This window comes from Danio rerio, chromosome 6 (assembly GCF_049306965.1).
Source record: "Danio rerio strain Tuebingen ecotype United States chromosome 6, GRCz12tu, whole genome shotgun sequence".
NCBI lineage: Eukaryota > Metazoa > Chordata > Actinopteri > Cypriniformes > Danionidae > Danio > Danio rerio.
This window is the reverse complement of record NC_133181.1, coordinates 56,610,001-56,627,631: the sequence shown is the minus strand read 5'-3', so window position 1 is coordinate 56,627,631 and position 17,631 is coordinate 56,610,001. Positions and strand designations below refer to the sequence as shown.

General features: G+C 36.3%; 1 protein-coding gene across 7 annotated transcripts in view; it reads left to right on the top strand.

The window, feature by feature from the left end:
• The window catches only part of cacna2d2a (calcium channel, voltage-dependent, alpha 2/delta subunit 2a), a 584,267-nt gene that overhangs the window by 131,808 nt on the left and 434,828 nt on the right, over window positions 1–17,631 (top strand). For 3 of the 7 annotated variants that reach the window (XR_012407347.1, XM_009302716.5, XM_073952941.1), the window contains exon 1: window positions 13,986–14,329. The exons of 3 other annotated variants lie outside the window; for them this stretch is intronic. Coding sequence is in view for 3 of the 4 variants with exons in the window: in XM_009302716.5 (XP_009300991.2) it covers window positions 14,214–14,329 (116 nt within the window). In the remaining variant the exon portion in view is untranslated. 7 annotated transcript variants of the gene reach the window in all.

The window sequence follows — 17,631 nt, the reverse complement described above, 5'->3', positions numbered from 1 at the left end:
GATGAATACTCTTGTCTTGACACATGAAAGTGTAAAGCCTGCAGCTCACAACAAATGTGGAAAGTTCTTGCGTGTCATATTAACTAAATGGATAATGGATACATGGATAATTGAATATTAATCAGATGATGTCATTACGCTGCTGTGCCATCAGCCAATCATTGCATTGGTGATCATGATTTCGAGGATCGATAGATCTGTCCTTCACAACACACGCAGCGATCTCAGATCAGTTTATCCAGACATTCTAATCTAATTCGCGAACTTGTTTGAAGAACCAAATTAGCAAGAGATCAGTTATCAAGATTTAAAGATCCCGGATCTGCCAAATAATCTTAGATCATTTAAGCGAGGTACGAAGAACGGACCCCAGGAGGGTTGTTTTAGCTGCTGTAATGGGGAATTAATTGGATGACTGGGCATGGTTTAAGATTGGCTGATCTCCTGTGATTGACAGCTGGATCCGCCCTCATGACAGTAAACACCAGTCAGTGAAGACATGTCATGAAGAGGGAGAGAAAGATATTTGGATCATTTATAACGCCTACATGCAGACAGTGAACTCTCCCTCATCAGAGACTCTGTCCTGTCTGAATCAGTGCATGAAGTGACAGACGTCTAGTGTTAATAATTGTAAGTCAAGCGTCTCTGAGCTCTTCCAGTCTACATAGTGATGAAATGTCTTAGATCAGCTGCTAGAGCACTTCTGCTGTCTCTAATGAGTCTGACTGATGACATCTCATTTCTTTAGGCTGTCTTTAAAGGTGTGTGTGCGTGTGTCTCCTCATCGGTTTAAGACAGTCTGGCATATGAGCATTAAACTCTCAGTATGCCCTGCAGTCTGGAGGAAAAGGCTTTGTTATCTGATGACTACACAGAAAACAGACAAATGCACTTATTAATGTAATCTTTTAATAAGGGTTATGTAGTTTCGTAGAGCTTCTTCTAATTTCTTCTTCTTCGATCAGATTGAGCTGTGTTAGCAATATGCTCTTTGAAGACCAACTGAACATCCAGAATCTCCAAGATTCCTTACTGAACCATATGGGGTAATGGTGGATGATCCCAACTGGATTGAGAAGTCATGTTGTATGTGTGATGTTGCAGGACAGACAAGAAGATCAGTTTTTGCCAAGTTAAACAGTAATATACAGTTGAAGTCAGAATTATTAGCCCCTCTGACTTATTAGCGTTTATTTTTTCCCCCAATTTCTGTTTAATGGAGGGAAGATTGTTTCAGCACATTTCTAAGCATAATAGTTTTAGAAATCTATTTCTAATAACTGATTTATTTCATCTTTGTCATGATGACAGTAAATAATATTTTACTTGATATTTTTCAAGACACTTCTGTACAGCTTAAAATGACATTTAAAGGCTTAACTAGGTTAATAAGGTGAACTAGGTAGGTTAGGGTAATTAGGCAAGTTATTGTATGGCGATGGTTTGTTCTGTAGACTAACGAAAAAAAAATAGCTTAATTTAAAGGGGCTAATAATTTTGTCCCAAAATTGTTTTAAAAAAAATTTAAACTGCTTTTATTCTAGCCAAAATAAAACAAATAAGACTTTCTCCAGAAGAAAAAAATACTATCAGACATACTGTGAAAATTTCCTTGCTCTGTTAAATATCATTTGGGAAATATTAAAAAAAGAAAAAAAATCAAAAGGGGGCTAATAATTCTGACTTTAACTGTATAAGAGATATCCATTAGGCAGTGACAAATTCTTACAGCTACCGTGGGGTCTTCTGGATGGAATGAAAGATAGAGCTGTGTCATCAGCATAGTAATAAGAGAAACCCTGTGATTGGATGATGGCTCCCAGTGATGTGGTGTAAATAGAGAATATCAGGCGACCTAGAACAGATCCCTGAGGTACACCAGTAGCCAGATGATGAGCTTTGGATGCCTCTCCTCCTCTTCCTCCTCCTTCTTCTCCTTCTACTTGTCGATAATAACAATATATTAACTAAATGTTTTTGTTATAAAAATGAATTATATAATGTACAGTTGAAAGCAAAATTTTTAGTGCTTCATGTGCAATTTTTTATACTTTAAGTATAAAAGATATAGAGTTTTCATATTTTCCCCTGGATGAATTCAGTCATTCATTTTCTTTTCGGCTTAGTCCTTTTATTAATCTGGGGTCGCCACAGCTGAATGAATCGCCAATTTGTCCAGCACATGTTTTATGCAGCGGATGCCCTTTCAGCTGCAACCCATCTCTGGTAAACACCCATACACACTCATTCACACGAATACACCAATGAAATGCCAACTCACTCAGCTGGGACTCGAACCAGCAACCTTCTTGCTGTGAGGCGATTGTGCTACCCACTGTGACACCATGCCCCCCTACACCAAGGCTGAAACATAACAAAATGTAGAAAAAGTGAAGAGCTATGAATCGGATCCACTGTACACTACGAACAGTTTAGCTTACCCAATTTACCTATAGCGCATGTCTTTGTGGGGGAAACCAGAGCACTCGGAAGAAACCCACGCCAACACGGGGAGAACATACAAACTCCACACAGAGATGTCAACTGACCTAACCAGGCCTCGAACCAGTGACCTTCTTGCTGTAATGCGACAGTGCTAATCACTGTGCTGCCAAGAAATGGTCACACTACGGAAGTAAAATTGTTTGCATTACAAACAAACACTAAGTCATACCGTCATGGATGTTTGTGTATCAGTGACTCTGTGTGGTGCAGTAAAGCAATGTTAAACACACACACACCGGCACTGAAGGCTCGGCACTGGCGGCCCACAGGTCGGTTGTGGAGCTGGTTTTTCTCTTAAGCTCAACACGCTGCCTCATGAGAGAGAGAGAGGAAGAGAGAGGAGAAATGGATAAAGAGAGCAGAAGATAAGAGACGTGTGCGTGGGCCGCTGGAGTCTGCGTGTGAGTGTGGACGGGTTATTTTAGTGTTAGTGAGAGAATGCTGCGTGCCCTCCTACTATCTCAGAGACAGGAGCCATACGCTATGATTAATTTCTCTCCAAGCATGGCCTACTTCCATGTGTGTGTCAGTGTGTGTGTGTGTGTGCGCGTGTTTTTATCTGTTTCACTTTCAGTTGTGTCATTGTATGGTTGTTTCTTTGCGTGATTTTGTGCATGTGTATGTACAGTAGAAGTCAAAATTATACTCCTGTGAATTTTTCTTTTTTAAATAATTCCCAAATGATGTTTAATAGAGCAAGGCATTTTTCACAGTATTTCCTATAATATTTCTTTCTTCTGGAGAAAGTCTTATTTGTTTTATTTTGGCTAGAACAAAGGCAGTTTTTAATTTTTTTAAGTTCAATATTATTAGCAATATTTTTTCAATTGTCAAAATAAACCACTGCTATACACATATTTGCCTAATTATTATTATTATTATTATTATTATTATTATTATTATTATTATTATTATATTATTAGTGGTAGTAGTAGCAGTAATAGAAGTATTGTAGGGCATCACGTTGGCGCAGTGGGTAGCACAATCGCCTCACAGCAAAGCCCCAGCTGGGTCAGTTGGCATTTCACGATTTGAAAAGGCATACACCTGTCTATATAAGGACCCAGGGCTGACAGTGCATGTCAAAGCACAAACCAAGCATGAAGACAAAGGAATTGTCTGTAGACCTTCAACCAGGAGTGTCTCGAGGCTAAAGGCTGGAGGAGGTTACAGAAAAATGTCTGCTGCTCTAAAAGTTCTGATGAGCACAGTGGCCTCCAACATCTGTAAGTTGAAGATGTTTGGAACCACCAGGACTCTTCCTAGAGCTGGCCAGCCATCTAACCCGAGTGATCGGGGGAGAAGAGCCTTAGTCAGGGAGGTGATGAATAACCCGATGGTCACTTAGTCTGAGCGCCAGCGTTCTTCTGTGGAGAGAGGAGAACCTTACAGAAGGACAACCATCTGTGCAGCAATCCACCAATCAGGCCTGTATGGTAGCCACTTCCCACCTGGAATTTGCCAAAAGGCATCTGAAGGACTCTCAGACTGTAAGAAACAAAATTCTCTGGTCTTATGAGACTAAAATTGAACTCATTGGAGTAAATGCCAGGCGTTACGTAAGCATGGGGGTGGCAGCATCATGCTGTGGGGATGTTTTTCAGCAGCAGGAACTGGAAGACTAGTCAGGATAGAGGGAAAGATGAATGCAGCAATGTACAGAGACATCCTGAATGAAAACCTGCTTCAGAGTGCTCTTGACCTCAGACTGGGGTGACGGTTCATCTTCCAGCAGGACAATGACCAAAAGCACATATCCAAAATATCAATGGAGTGGCTTCACAACAACTCAGTAAATGTCTTTGAGTGGCCCAGCCAGAGCACAGACCTAAATTATATTGAACATCTCTGGAGAGATCTGAAAATGGCTGTACACCGTCGCTTCCCATCCAACCTCATAGAGCTTGGGAGGTACTGCAAAGAGGAACAGGCAAAAATTCCCAAAGACAAGTGTGCCAGGCTTGTGGCATCATATTCAAAAAGATTTGAGGCTGTAATCGATGCCAAAGGTGCATCAACAAAGTATTGAGCAAAGGCTGTGAATACTGATGTACAGGTGATTTTTCAGTTTTTTTATTTTTAATAAATTAGCAAAAATGTAAAAAACTTATTACATTGTCATTATGAGGTACTGTGTGTAGAATTTTGAGGAATAAATGAATTTCATCCATTTTGGAATGAGGCTGAAATAAAAACAGGGAAAAAGTGAAGGGGTATGAATACATTTTGGATGCACTGTATATGCTGTATGTAACGATTATTGAAGGTTTAAAGCTGTATGTTTGCTACATTTGTACTATTTGTCTAAAACAGGGGTGTACAAACTCAGTCCTGGAGGGTCGGTGTCCTGCTGAGTTTAGCTCCAACTTGCTTTAACACACCTGCCAGAAAGTTTCTAGTATATCTAGTAAGAGCTTGATTAGCTTGTTCAGGTGTGTTTGATTAGGTTTGGAGCTAAACTTTCCAGGACACTGACCCTCCAGGACTGAGTTTGTCACCCCTGGTCTAAAGTAAAATAACTAACAATCCCCTTTTCCTTTTCTTCAACGCATTCAAAATAATGAAAACATTCTCTCGTTGACTGCGTTATTCATTGTGACTACTTTAATTTTACTCATTCATTCATTCATTCATTCATTCATTTTCTGTTGGCTTATTCCCTTTATTCATCAAAGATCGCAAAAGCGAAATGAACCACTTACTTTATTTATAAATTGCTGAATTAAAATTAAACAAAAAATTTACTCGAGTTACATTTTCAAAAAAGTAACTCAAATATTTGCAACTTTTCATTGTTTTACTCAATGCAGTCACATTAAAAAGGTTATCTACTAGGGTATTAGTGAAATACTGATGCTAGCAAAATATTTATTCTATGCGTATATATTTTATATCCCAATTGAAAAACATACTGGTTCACTGAACAATGCACTCAAAAACAAAACTAATAAATCCCCAAACTCTTTTAAACTTCTCCCAAACACAAGAAAAAAAAAACAATGTCTCAGCTGTTTGATGATGATCCCTTCTTCTGAACAAAGAAAAACATTGAGTGTGTTGAAAGTCATTGATCCACTTCTTCAAACTCACAGTTAATGGTTGAATGAAACTTCTTGATGGCCTCAAAGAAATATTGTCCAAGATTAATCAGCCATCATACTATTAAAACATTATGGAAGTCCTCAAGTTGAGCTTAAAACTCTAGCCCCGGTTTCACAAACAAGGTTTAAGGCTAGTCAGGATTAAATTGCATGTTTGAGCTATCTCAACTTAAAATAACTTGCGGTGAAATGTCTTTAAATATGTCAGTGTAATTTTTGTGTCTCCAGGTGCACACCAGTAATATTTTTCTAAGGCCATTTTTATAAATGTGTCTGAAATAGCCTAATTTTACTAAGGCCTAGTCCTGGCTTAATCTAAGCACTGTTTGTGAAACTGGGCCTAGGTTTCTCAACTAATACTTAACAAAATTACTATTAGTTTGAAGTAGCCTCAAAGAACCATGGCTGCGTCCGAAACTGCCTACTACTCAGTAGGTACTGCATTTGAATTTAAACGTACTACTTACTACCATTAGAAAAGTACGTTCTATACAGTATGAACGTGAAAAGTATAAATGGAATTCGGACGTACTACATCCGCCATTTTGTCATGGTCACTTGACCTACCTGCGTCAGTTGCGTCGCTTACTCTCATTCTTAATTTCGCTCGCGGGGCATCACGGGATGGCACAGTATGCATGGGATGCGCACTCCAGAATTTCGCTGGAAGTAGTAAGTCATCCGGGAACTTCTCGCATACTGATTTTCGAATTCTATGTATTCCGACATACTACTCAGCTCGCATACTGATTTTAGCGTCCTATATAGTATGGAAATATGCGGTTTTGGAAGCAGCCCATGTGTTCCATCTTTAAAAAAAAAATAAAAAAACTGACCGCCTTTCCTCCTCTTCTTCTCACCCTTTATACCCTCTATGTATCTCACCAGCACCCTCTAGTGCCCTGTAGTTTCCATTAAAAAAGTCTTTTCCTTTCATTATTCCATAGATTAAAAAAACAAGTGACAGACATTTCATTGTTACATATTATTACTTATTTTTTTAAAAGTAATGCGTTACTTAACTTGTTACGTAGAAAAGTAATATAATTACGTATAACTCGTGTAAATTGTAATCCTTTACCCCCAATACTGGAAATAATATTTCAATGTTCCTGCCTGAATTAAAATATATATATTGAATGCTACTTTATATACCATAAGTTTTTTAATACATAGGAAGAAACATCTAGAAAGTGTCTAGCAACTGCATAGCAACCACTACCATTGTCATCATAAAAAGTAAAAATTCCCTTTGTATTTTTATTTCCTCTGGCCTTTTAAACAGAAGCATCAAAGAAAGCTGATCCGTAAACCAAAGCCAACTGTGAACTCCATTAAGTGCCTATAAAGCTCAACCTCTGCGCTTTAGAATTTTCCTGTGGGCTTTTTTTCCTCACGTTCTCTCCGTCTTCCTCAACACAACATAAGACTCAATTATGGAGAGCAGGATCTCCAGTGCTGCCGAACTCAGTTCATTGCTCTCTCAGTGCTCTGTTAAGAGGAACAGAGATCAGCACTGGCCTCATCCCACAAATCAATAGTTTGCTGATGGTTGACTGAATCCGGGTCTCCTCATCACGCTTTCACGGAAAGACCAGGGTGTCCAGTCTCTAAGCTGAAGAAGCAAAATGACACTTATTTGAAATATTTTAAATTTAGAAAAATATTTAGCTTTGTATTTATTTATTGTATTTCTTTTTTGTTTTTGTTTAATTGTATTATTTGTTTGTATTTATTTATTTGTTTTGTTTAATTTTTTATTTAATGTTATAAATGTATGTATATATATATATATATATATATATATTAAATTAAATAAAAATTAAACAAAACAAATAAATAAATACAAACAAATATATATTAAATTAGTTTATTTTTATTTTATGTTTTATATTTGTATTTGTTTTAATTTAGTTATTTTATTTTATATTTATTCTTTTACTTATAATTTTCATTTTTAAATTTTTTTTATTTGTGTATTTATGTTTTTTGTTTTATTTTTAATTTTGTTTTTTATATTTTACATTTATATTTGATTTAGTTTTTTATATTTCTTTTTTGTATTTATATTTAATTTTAATGTTGTTTTATTTAATTAAATTACATTTAATATTTTGTTGATACTTTTGTTTTAATTTATTTTATACATTTTACCTATTTTATATTTATATATTTTTTTATTTATTTTATATTTTATATTTATTTGTTTTTTTGTATGCATTTTTAATTAGAAATTTAATTTATTTTATTTTGATGTTTTTTTATTTTAATTTTTATTCATACTTTTGTTTTGTTTTAATTTTGTTTTATTTTACGTTTTGTACTTATACTTTTGATTTCAACTATATGTTTCATTTAATTTTTTGTATTTGTTTTTTAATGTTTCATTTAATTTCATAAAAATGTTTTATTTTGTTTTGCATATTTTTTATTTTATATTATATTATATTATATTATATTATATTATATTATATTATATTATATTATATTATATTATATTTTTTATTGAATTTTGTTTTTATTTTATATTTTGTTTATATATATTTATTATATATTTAATATATTATAAAAATATATTTATTATAATTTTAATAATATATTTTATTATTTATATTTAATTCGATTTTTTTTCATTTTATTGTTTTAATTTAATTTTAATTTTACAGAATACTATACTACAACCAATAGTTTGCAGATTTTATCTGGATTCACTGGTTTATCAATTGAATTTTAAGTTTTTTATTTTCAGTTTTTATTTTAGCTTTAATGATTTTGTTTTTGTCATTTTTAGGTATGTTAAACATGCCTACATTTATATTAAATCATTTAAGTTTAAAATAAATAAAATTAAAGATTTTCAGTATTATAATAACTAAAAATGTTTTTCTGGATTCAAAAATGTAAAAAATTAAATCTCTAAATAATACTTTTAAATGTTATCAACCCTTTATGTTTACATTTTACTCAAACCCTTAGTGAAATTCAGTGTTTAATCCTGTACCCTAAAACACCTAAATACTTGCATTTTTTCTTGATTTGCTTGTTAATCTCTTTCTTTTAGCTTTTTTTTAGTACTTATACAGGAAACATTGAAATATTAAAATTAAATATACTAAAACTACAAAAAAGTAGGGACTAAACTATATTTAATAATAATGCATTGTATATAAATAACATTGATTTTTCATGTCCGTAATCTACATCTAAATATTTACGACAAATGGCAGATTATCTTTTTAATTCAAATGAAAACGTGACTATATAATAGCATTATACATTATACCATATTCTGAAAAGTACAGCGACCATAATCATCTTTGCAATATTCTAGATATTTAACGTCGCCAGTCTCTTCAGAGTCCACTGCAGCATTCAGAATTGACAAAAGATCTTGACTTTGTTTGAAATCTGTCGAACGTGTAAATGTATGATTACCAACAATCGCAGCAGGAGAACAGAAAAACTGAACAGAAAAGGAGTTTACCAGACGCTGACAACCTAAATCATGATGCAATTATCCGTCATGCAAACACAAAAAAAATGAAGAATAAAAAAATGCAGGTGTGTGTGTGTGAGAGAGAGACAGCATGCGCTTGTTTATGTGACATTTCAGGTTTTGTATAATGACATGTGTATGACACAAGTATCACAAGAAGAAGGTGACTTATGAGGACATAGCACCACAATTTTTTTCCTAAAAGGCTTATAGATTATACTAAATGAGTTTTTTTCATGGATGAACGTGGTTCAGTGGTTAGCACTGTCGCCTTTAGCAAGAAGGTTACTGGTTCGAGTCTCGGCTGGGTCAGTTGGAATTTCTGTGTGGAGTTTGCTTGTTCTTTCCATGTCGGCCTTGGCTTCCTCCGGGTGCTCTGGTTTCTCCCACAGTCCAAACACATGCGCTATACCTGTAGGTGAATTAAATAAGCTAAATTGGCCATAGTGAATGAGTGTGTATGGATGTTTCCCAGTACTGGTTCTTAGCTGAAAAGGCATTCGCTGTGTAAAACAAATGCTAGATAAAGTGGTTTATTCCACTGTGGCGACACCTGATTAATAAAGAAACTAAGCAGAAAGGAAAATGAATGAGTTTTTTTATTTAGTAAAAATGCACACAGTTGGGTTTAGGAATATGTACAATACTGTTTGTGCAATGGAAAAACAATGGAAACCTATGAAATGTCCCCACAATTCACAAAAACAAAGGAGTATTAGTGTGTTCAAATTTTTGTGTGTGTACTGGTTTATGTGGGTTACGAGCAGTGGTGTAAAGTAGCTAATTACAAATACTCAAATTACTGTAATTGAGTAGTTTTTCTCAGAAACAGTAATTTACTAAGTAGTTTTAAAAATGTGGACTTTTACTTTCCTTTGAGTACATTTTTAGTGCTGTATCAGTACTTTTACTCCACTACTTTTCTTTACCTGCAGTCATTACTTTATTTTTATTTTTTTGTCTATGGGGATTTACAAAAATCAGTCCTGTGATTACTGTCCAATCAAATCACACATAGAAGGTGAAAGGCATCATAATGAACTGCCTCAAGACATGGGCGATTTTTAATTGCAGTAAACTGTTTGGGAACATTAAAAGTGTCCTAAATCTTTACACACATTGACCCGGAGACTGTTTAGATGTATGTCACTGATGAGAAAATGACAGATGTTTACTGTAGGATGACCGAAATGGTCTTAAACACCCAGCAGGCACAAGACGTCAGATTGACATTGTACCCCAACGTCATGGGGACGTTACATTTAGTTTGGAAATGAAAATCGTGTTGACGTCAGAAGTCAACTTCAGTTCAATGTCCAACATTCAACCTAAAACCAACCAAATATTAACGTCTAATGATGTTACAGCTTGGCGTTGTGTGGACGTTACCACTATGATGTCTATCAGACGTTGGTTTTGGTTGCCATACCTGACGAATAAATGTCAGTAATTGATGTCAGTATGATGTTGGTTTAAAATGTTGGCTCGACGTTGGGTTTTGGTCATTTTTCAACTTAACCTAAAATCAACAAAATATCAACGTCATTTGACATCGTTATTGGACATTAAAATAACGTTGTCCTTAGATGCTGGTTAGACATTGAATTTTGGTCACCTGACATCACAACCTAAAACTAACCTAATATTAACGTCTTGTGAAGTTGTGTAAGTGCTGGGCAATAACTAAATGCACTACAGAATGTTACGTTTACACACACAAATTACATGTAAATGCTTCAGCTTTTAACAGGGTAATACTCGCTACTCTTGAGGACTTTAGAAATGTCTACTTTTTAACTCATACTTTGAGTAATATTTACAGCAGAATCTTTTACTCTACTTGCACTACAGTTTTAGGCAAGTAGTGGTACTTTTACTTGAGTGATTTTTCAGTACTCTTTCCACCACTGGTTATGAGGACACTAATGTGTATAATGATTATGTATTACAATGTTGACGTGGTTTATGAGGACATGTGCTTGTGTCTTTGTTATTCAAAATGTTTCAGAATCATACTTAGTGGTATCTTTTGATATTATAAATTTGTTTCTTGTGAGGGTTGGGTTTAGGGTAGAGGGGTGTTTAGTAAAAAACGCTAAGGTAGAAATCTGTTTGGGCGACACAGTGGTTAGCACTGTTGCCTCACAGCAAGAAGGTCGCTGGTTCGAGCCTCGGCTAGGCCAGTTGGCATTTCTGTGTGGAGTTTGCCTGTTCCCCCCTGTGTTAGCGTGGGTTTCCTCTTGGTCCTCCGGTTCCACAGTCCAAACACATGTGCTATAGGTGAATTAAATAAACTAAATTAGCCGTAGTGTATGCGAATGGGTGTGTATGGATGTTTTCCAGTACTGGGTGGCAGCTGGAGGGTGCAAAGTTATATACATTAGAAATTTGTTACATGAACTGTTGCTATACAATGTTACCATGATAGTGTTTAGTCATGTGAATGACACTAAAGCTCCTTCTTTATATTAGTAATTCATCATATGACTTTCTCATCCATACATGCTTATAGTTGTGTTTTTGTCGGTAAAAAGTTGTGTAGATGTTATAACTTCGAAATATTGATGTATGACAAAATATGTACAAAATATGGTTATTGATCCTAAAATAGGGACATTTCTTTTACTTTCCTACTGTATTGCTTGATGGTAAATTCTGGCAATCACAGCTACTGTCTTTTTATCGTAATTTTTTACAGATTATTTTTTTCTGTGTATAAAAAACATTACTCCTAGAGTCCTCATAAAACCACATATTTAAGATTGTGTGTGTTTGTGTGAGGCTGACACAGTGTTTTGTCTGCTGTGATCAATACTGAGTCAAGGGCACCTGAGCCGTGTGTTTGAGGAAGAGCCGGTGTGTCGTTTGTCCCTTTCTGATCGGATCGTGCGATAACATCCCGGTGACGCAGCGGCCCTGAAGGACATCTGCGTTTCATGCTCTAACTAGAACAGACAACAACACAATCATCAACTCAACAATTGGGGAATTCCCACTGGATTATAATGAACTCTGGCTTTCTGCTCATTGAGCACAAACACAAAACTGTGTGTGTGTCTTGTACCTGTTGGTCCGTCTCTGCACTGAATGAATGAGTTTGAATGTCATTGGATGAGATAAGACACTATTGGATGCTGCAGGATCTTTTCTCTTCACTGGCTTCAGGTTTATTCTTAAGTTTTGCTCGTTTTTTAAAAGAATACTTCATGCAAAAATGAAAACAACCTAATTAATTAATCTCCATTATGTGTTTTTTTTTCATATGGAGAATTTAACTGATTATTCGTTTTGCTCTGAGCACTGAGATGTTGCTTTTAAACACAAAAGAAGACATTTTGAAGAATGCTGGATGCTGGTATTCATCGACTTCCATAGTAGGAAATAAATTACATAAAAGTTAATGGAGGCGACGCGGTGGTTCTGTAGGTAGTGCTGTCGCCTCACAGCAAGAAGGTCACTGGTTCGAGCCTCGGCTGGGTCAGTTGGCATTTCTGTGTGGAGTTTGCATGTTCTCCCTGCGTTTGCGAGGGTTTCCTCCAGGTGCTCCGGTTTCCCTCACAGTCCAAAGACATGCGGTACAGATGAATTGGGTAGACTAAATTGTCCATTGTGTATGTGTGTAAATGAGTGTGTGTGGATGTTTCCCAGAGATGGCTTGCGGCTAGAAGGGCATCTGCTGCGTAAAACATGTGCTGGATGAAGGCTGATTTATACTTCTGCGTCAAGCGCATGCATATGCTACGGCGCAGCCTATGCGTTGACGCATAGCCCGTGGCCATTGGTGTCGCTGATGTGCACCTCTCAAAAAATGCAACTACAGGTTGCAATGATGGGTAGCGCAAGCTCAGTGATTGGTTGGCTTGGTAGCCCTGACGAGTCTGGGCGGGGCCGAGAGCCGCGCGAGACCGATAGAGCGATTGTTTACAAGTGTGGAGTCCCGTGAAGGAGCTCCTGATTGAAGGTTTTGTTTTGTGTTTACTTCATGGTTAAAGTTGTTGCACGTCCGCCGGCTCCTGCCTCAAAATGAGCGAGTTTGAGCCACTTATACATTAAGAAAGAGTTCAGAAAAAACAAAACACCAGCGAAGAAACTCGACACAGAGGAACATTAACACCTCACTGCCAACTAGCGTTTGAGAAGTGTTATTTCGAAACAGCAGAAACAGCGCTCAGAAGTATGAATGCACAGCTGCGCCCGTTGCATAAACGTGTATAATGAATGACATATTTCAATGTTGATGTGGTTTACGAGGACATGTGCTTGTGTCTTCGTATTTCAAAATGTTTCATAATCATATACCTAACAGGATCTTTTGACATGCAAAATTTGCCACATTCATACGCCTGGGTTTAGGGTAGGCGTATGTTTAGTGAAAATATGTTTGTGTGACACGGTGGCTCAGTGGTTAGCACTGTCACCTCAGAGCAAGAAGGTCGCCGGTTCGAATTCCAGCTGGATCAGTTGGCATGTGTGTAGTTTGCCTGTTTTCCCCATGTTGGTGTTTTCCTCCTACAGTCAAAATTATTTTCACCCCGTTATACTTTTTGAAACCTTGTTGCAAAAGGTTTATTTATTTGAATAAAAGCTGTACAGGATTAATTGAATTGATTTATTTTCACAGCATTCTTTGCTAATATTCACCAAGGATGCTAATAAATCTGACCAACTGTATACTCCACATACAGGCTCTGTCTTATTTAATGAGCGCAGTTTGGATAACGACTAGACCTGAAGGGCTTCTCAAGACGCGCGCCCCCGTCTGTCGCGCAGTGATAGCGCGCTTCGCCGCTCTTGAGAGAGAGAGAGAGAGAGAGAGAGAGAGAGAGAGAGAGAGAGAGAGAGAGAGAGAGAGAGCAAATAAGGCTCAGCAGCGGCGGCAGCAGCAGCGCCAGTGGCGGCAGCAGCGTCAACGCATCTGCGTGTCTCAGAACTGCCTCATCTCGGGCCAATCAATCCCTCCGCCATCGTTACCGATTGAGATTTAACAGCGGCTTTGGATCTTAACGAGCCTCTTCATCCTCGTCGACAGCTCGGCGTCAGCCTCCCACAGTTCGCTTGACTACCGGTTCCGTTGACATCTACCCAGTTTGTTGAATTTTTAATGGAAAATGGCGATGTTTGCTCAGTCCTCCAGTCTGTTCTGCCTGCTCTCCGTCCAAACTGTGCTGCTTCTCAGCTTCTCCTCACCGGGAACGGCGACGCTCCTCTTCCCTCAGCACTACACGTAAGTACCCCCGTCTCCCGCGCGCGTTTCACCGCGTCCCAGTTTCGCGAGACGCTCAGTGAACGCGGAGGTCATCCGTTTTTATTTTTAACCAGCGTTCATTTTTGTAGTCCTAAGCAATTCCCCGCGTTTGTTTACCATTTCCAAGGAGGTTAGCCGCTCAATTATTGATTAAAAGAGGCGTGACGCGAGAACGGCGGTAGTTGGGGCTTTAACGTGGATGTATTTGTAGTTGCTTTCTGCTGTCATGTTACCGATCACGGATACGGTAATGACCGAGAGTGCTCCGCGCGTTTGAACGACGCGTGTACTTTTTTTTTTTGACAGAAACGTAATAGTCAAACGCATTTTGTTATTGGACTGACTGGTATTTGATATGAAAGCACAAAAGTATTGTACAATTTAACAATGGCAATGACAGTAATTTAATTTAGTCAAAAGATGTGGGCACTATATAGGTAATAGCTTTTAACTTTGTTGTTCTGATTTTATTTATTCTGCACTTAAAAAAGATGCTGAGTCTCACTTACAAGGTTGAGTTAAGATACTGAAAACATCCTGATTTATGTGACCTATTTAATATTGACAATTTTTTTTTAAGGATAATTTAACTAAATAGTTTGGCATTGACCGTTTAGATGTTTCAGAAGTGAGACAACTGTTGACATGCAGCAAATTGGTGCCTAAAGAAGTCCCCTTTTCTCTTTTATCTCCTTTATTTTCTCCTAAACAGTAAATTCTAATGCGTTGTGTCTGATAATGTGCATCTCATGAAGTTTAGAATTGGTGGTTGTAGTATTTCAGCATGCTATCAGTTGCGTGTTTGCTCGTAAGCGGCTCAGTTTGTGGACTGGAGTGTGCTGTGCACCAGCCGCTGTCTGAAGTGAGGGTGTTTGGTCGCTGAGGGTGTTGGGTCGCTGCCAGTTGTGCTCGCATGGGGCAGAGGCTGGATTTGTCCGCTGTGTGCCCACACATGCCAGTCCCCAGTGGATTATCTCGTCTCTCATGCTGGATGAAATCATAGAATTTTGATGCTGTTTATGTAAGGATTTACGTAACGTAAAATTAAATTGTGTTGGATCTCATTGTTGTCAGTTGCAGTGAAAATGATTACGCAGTGAATTACATTGAGTGGTTCTTTCAAGTCAACTGGTGGGTTTCAGCAGTCTAAAATTAATCTGAAATTAAAGGGATAGTTCAGCCAAAACTGAAAATTCTGTCATCATTTATTTATAATTCACTTGTCACAAACCTATTTGAGTTTCTTTTTTTTCTGTTGAACATGAAAGATGATATTTAGAAAAATGCTGAAAAACCTATAATCTTTGAACTTGAAGTCAAAGACTACAGATTTTTAATTAACAATTTTTTTCAAAATATCATCTTTTGTGTTCAACGGAAAAAATGAAACTCAAATGTTTGAGACCACTTCAGAGTGAGTAAATGGTAAGTTTATTTAAATTTTTGGATGAACTAACCCTGTAAGTCTTTAATTCTGTTCAAGGTTGCGTTAAACTGTATAATTACAGTAATGAAATTAGATTTATTAGGTTTTAATTAGGAAAATTATTATGGTTGCACTTTAGTATAAAATATTTGTTAATTTTTCAACTCTGTGTAAATGTGTATTTTTTAAAATAATAAAACTAATAATATATTTTAGACATTGATTCAGCTTTGTGAGGTGTACAATTTTAAATAATTTTAGTTATAATATAGCTAATATTTGGTAAGTAAATATAATAATTATGCAACCCAGGCCACCGGTCCTACTGCATGCACCCAACACGGTCTGGGCTGGGATCGAATCATATATATATATATATATATATATATATATATATATATATATATATATATATATATATATATATATATATATATATATATATATATATACATACATATATACATACATACATACATACATACATACATACATACATACATACATACATACATATATATATATACAATACAAATATATTGTATATTATTATTATGCTTTGCAGAACTGTTTATTTTAAAGGGGTGTTTCCAAACATTGCCTAATACTGTAATCTGTCAAACTTAATGATGTCTGTCAGCCTGTCAGAAGCACAGAGACGCTGCCAAATAACTAATAGCTCTGGATGGTATTATGCCTAAATAGTACGTTAAGTTGGTTTTCAATTCCGTGAGGTTAATAACAGATAATCTCCATAGTACGGTGATATAGGCTATCCTCCTCCCTCTCTCTGTTTGTGCATTTTTTGCTTGCGGTGTAGTGGCCTGTACTCACAGAGATTTGTAACGCTTATTTTACACAGCGCTTTGAGCCTTGAGGCCTGCACCTCTTTACCAAACCCTGTCAGTAAGCAAGCATGACCACCATGGAGAAGGATTTCAAAAAAAAGCAAGGAAATCAATCAATAACCAAAACGAAATCGTAGCAGCGATCAAGCCGGCTTGTGTTTGTAGAAGCATTGAGTGTTGTTTTACTAATATGCATATGATGTGATGTCTCAGTTTTTGTCTTTCATCCACAGTTGTTTTATTACAGAAGATGGTTTATCATGTCGTTTTAACCCTTTATTGGGTGAAAAATCATACATGGTATTAATTATTCGCCTGAATTATTCGCCCCCCTGTTTATTTTTTCTCCAATTTCTGTTTAACGGAGGAAAGATTTTATCAACACATTTCTAAACATATTAGTTTTAATAACTCTTTTCTAATAACTGATTTCTTTTATTTTTGCCATGATGACAGTACATAATATTTTACTAAATTTTTTTCAAGACACTTCTATACAGCTTAAGGTGACATTTAAAGGCTTAACTAGATTAATTAGGTTAACTAGGCAGGTTAGGGTAATTAGGCAAGTTATTGTGTAACGATGGTTTGTTCTGTAGGCTATCGAGAAAAAAATATAGCTTAAAGGGGCTAATAATATTGTCTTTTAAAAAATGAAAAACTGCTTTTATTCTAGATGAAATAAAACAAATAAGACTTTCTCCAGAAGAAAAAATATTATCGGACACACTGTGAAAGTTTCCTTGCTCTGTTAAACATCATTTGAGAAATATTTTAAAAAGAATTAGAAATTCAAAGGGGGTTTAATAATTCTGATTGCAACTGTATATGTATATGTTTAAAGTCAAAACAGTTTAAAGGTCTTTTAATAACTCCCAGTAACTCTAGGATTTTTGCTCCAACCTAGTGATCTGCTGTCTGAACTAGGGCTGCACAATATATTGGTTTAGCATCGATATCGTGTGTATCTGCAATAGTCACATCGCAGGATCTGCAATGTCATGTTG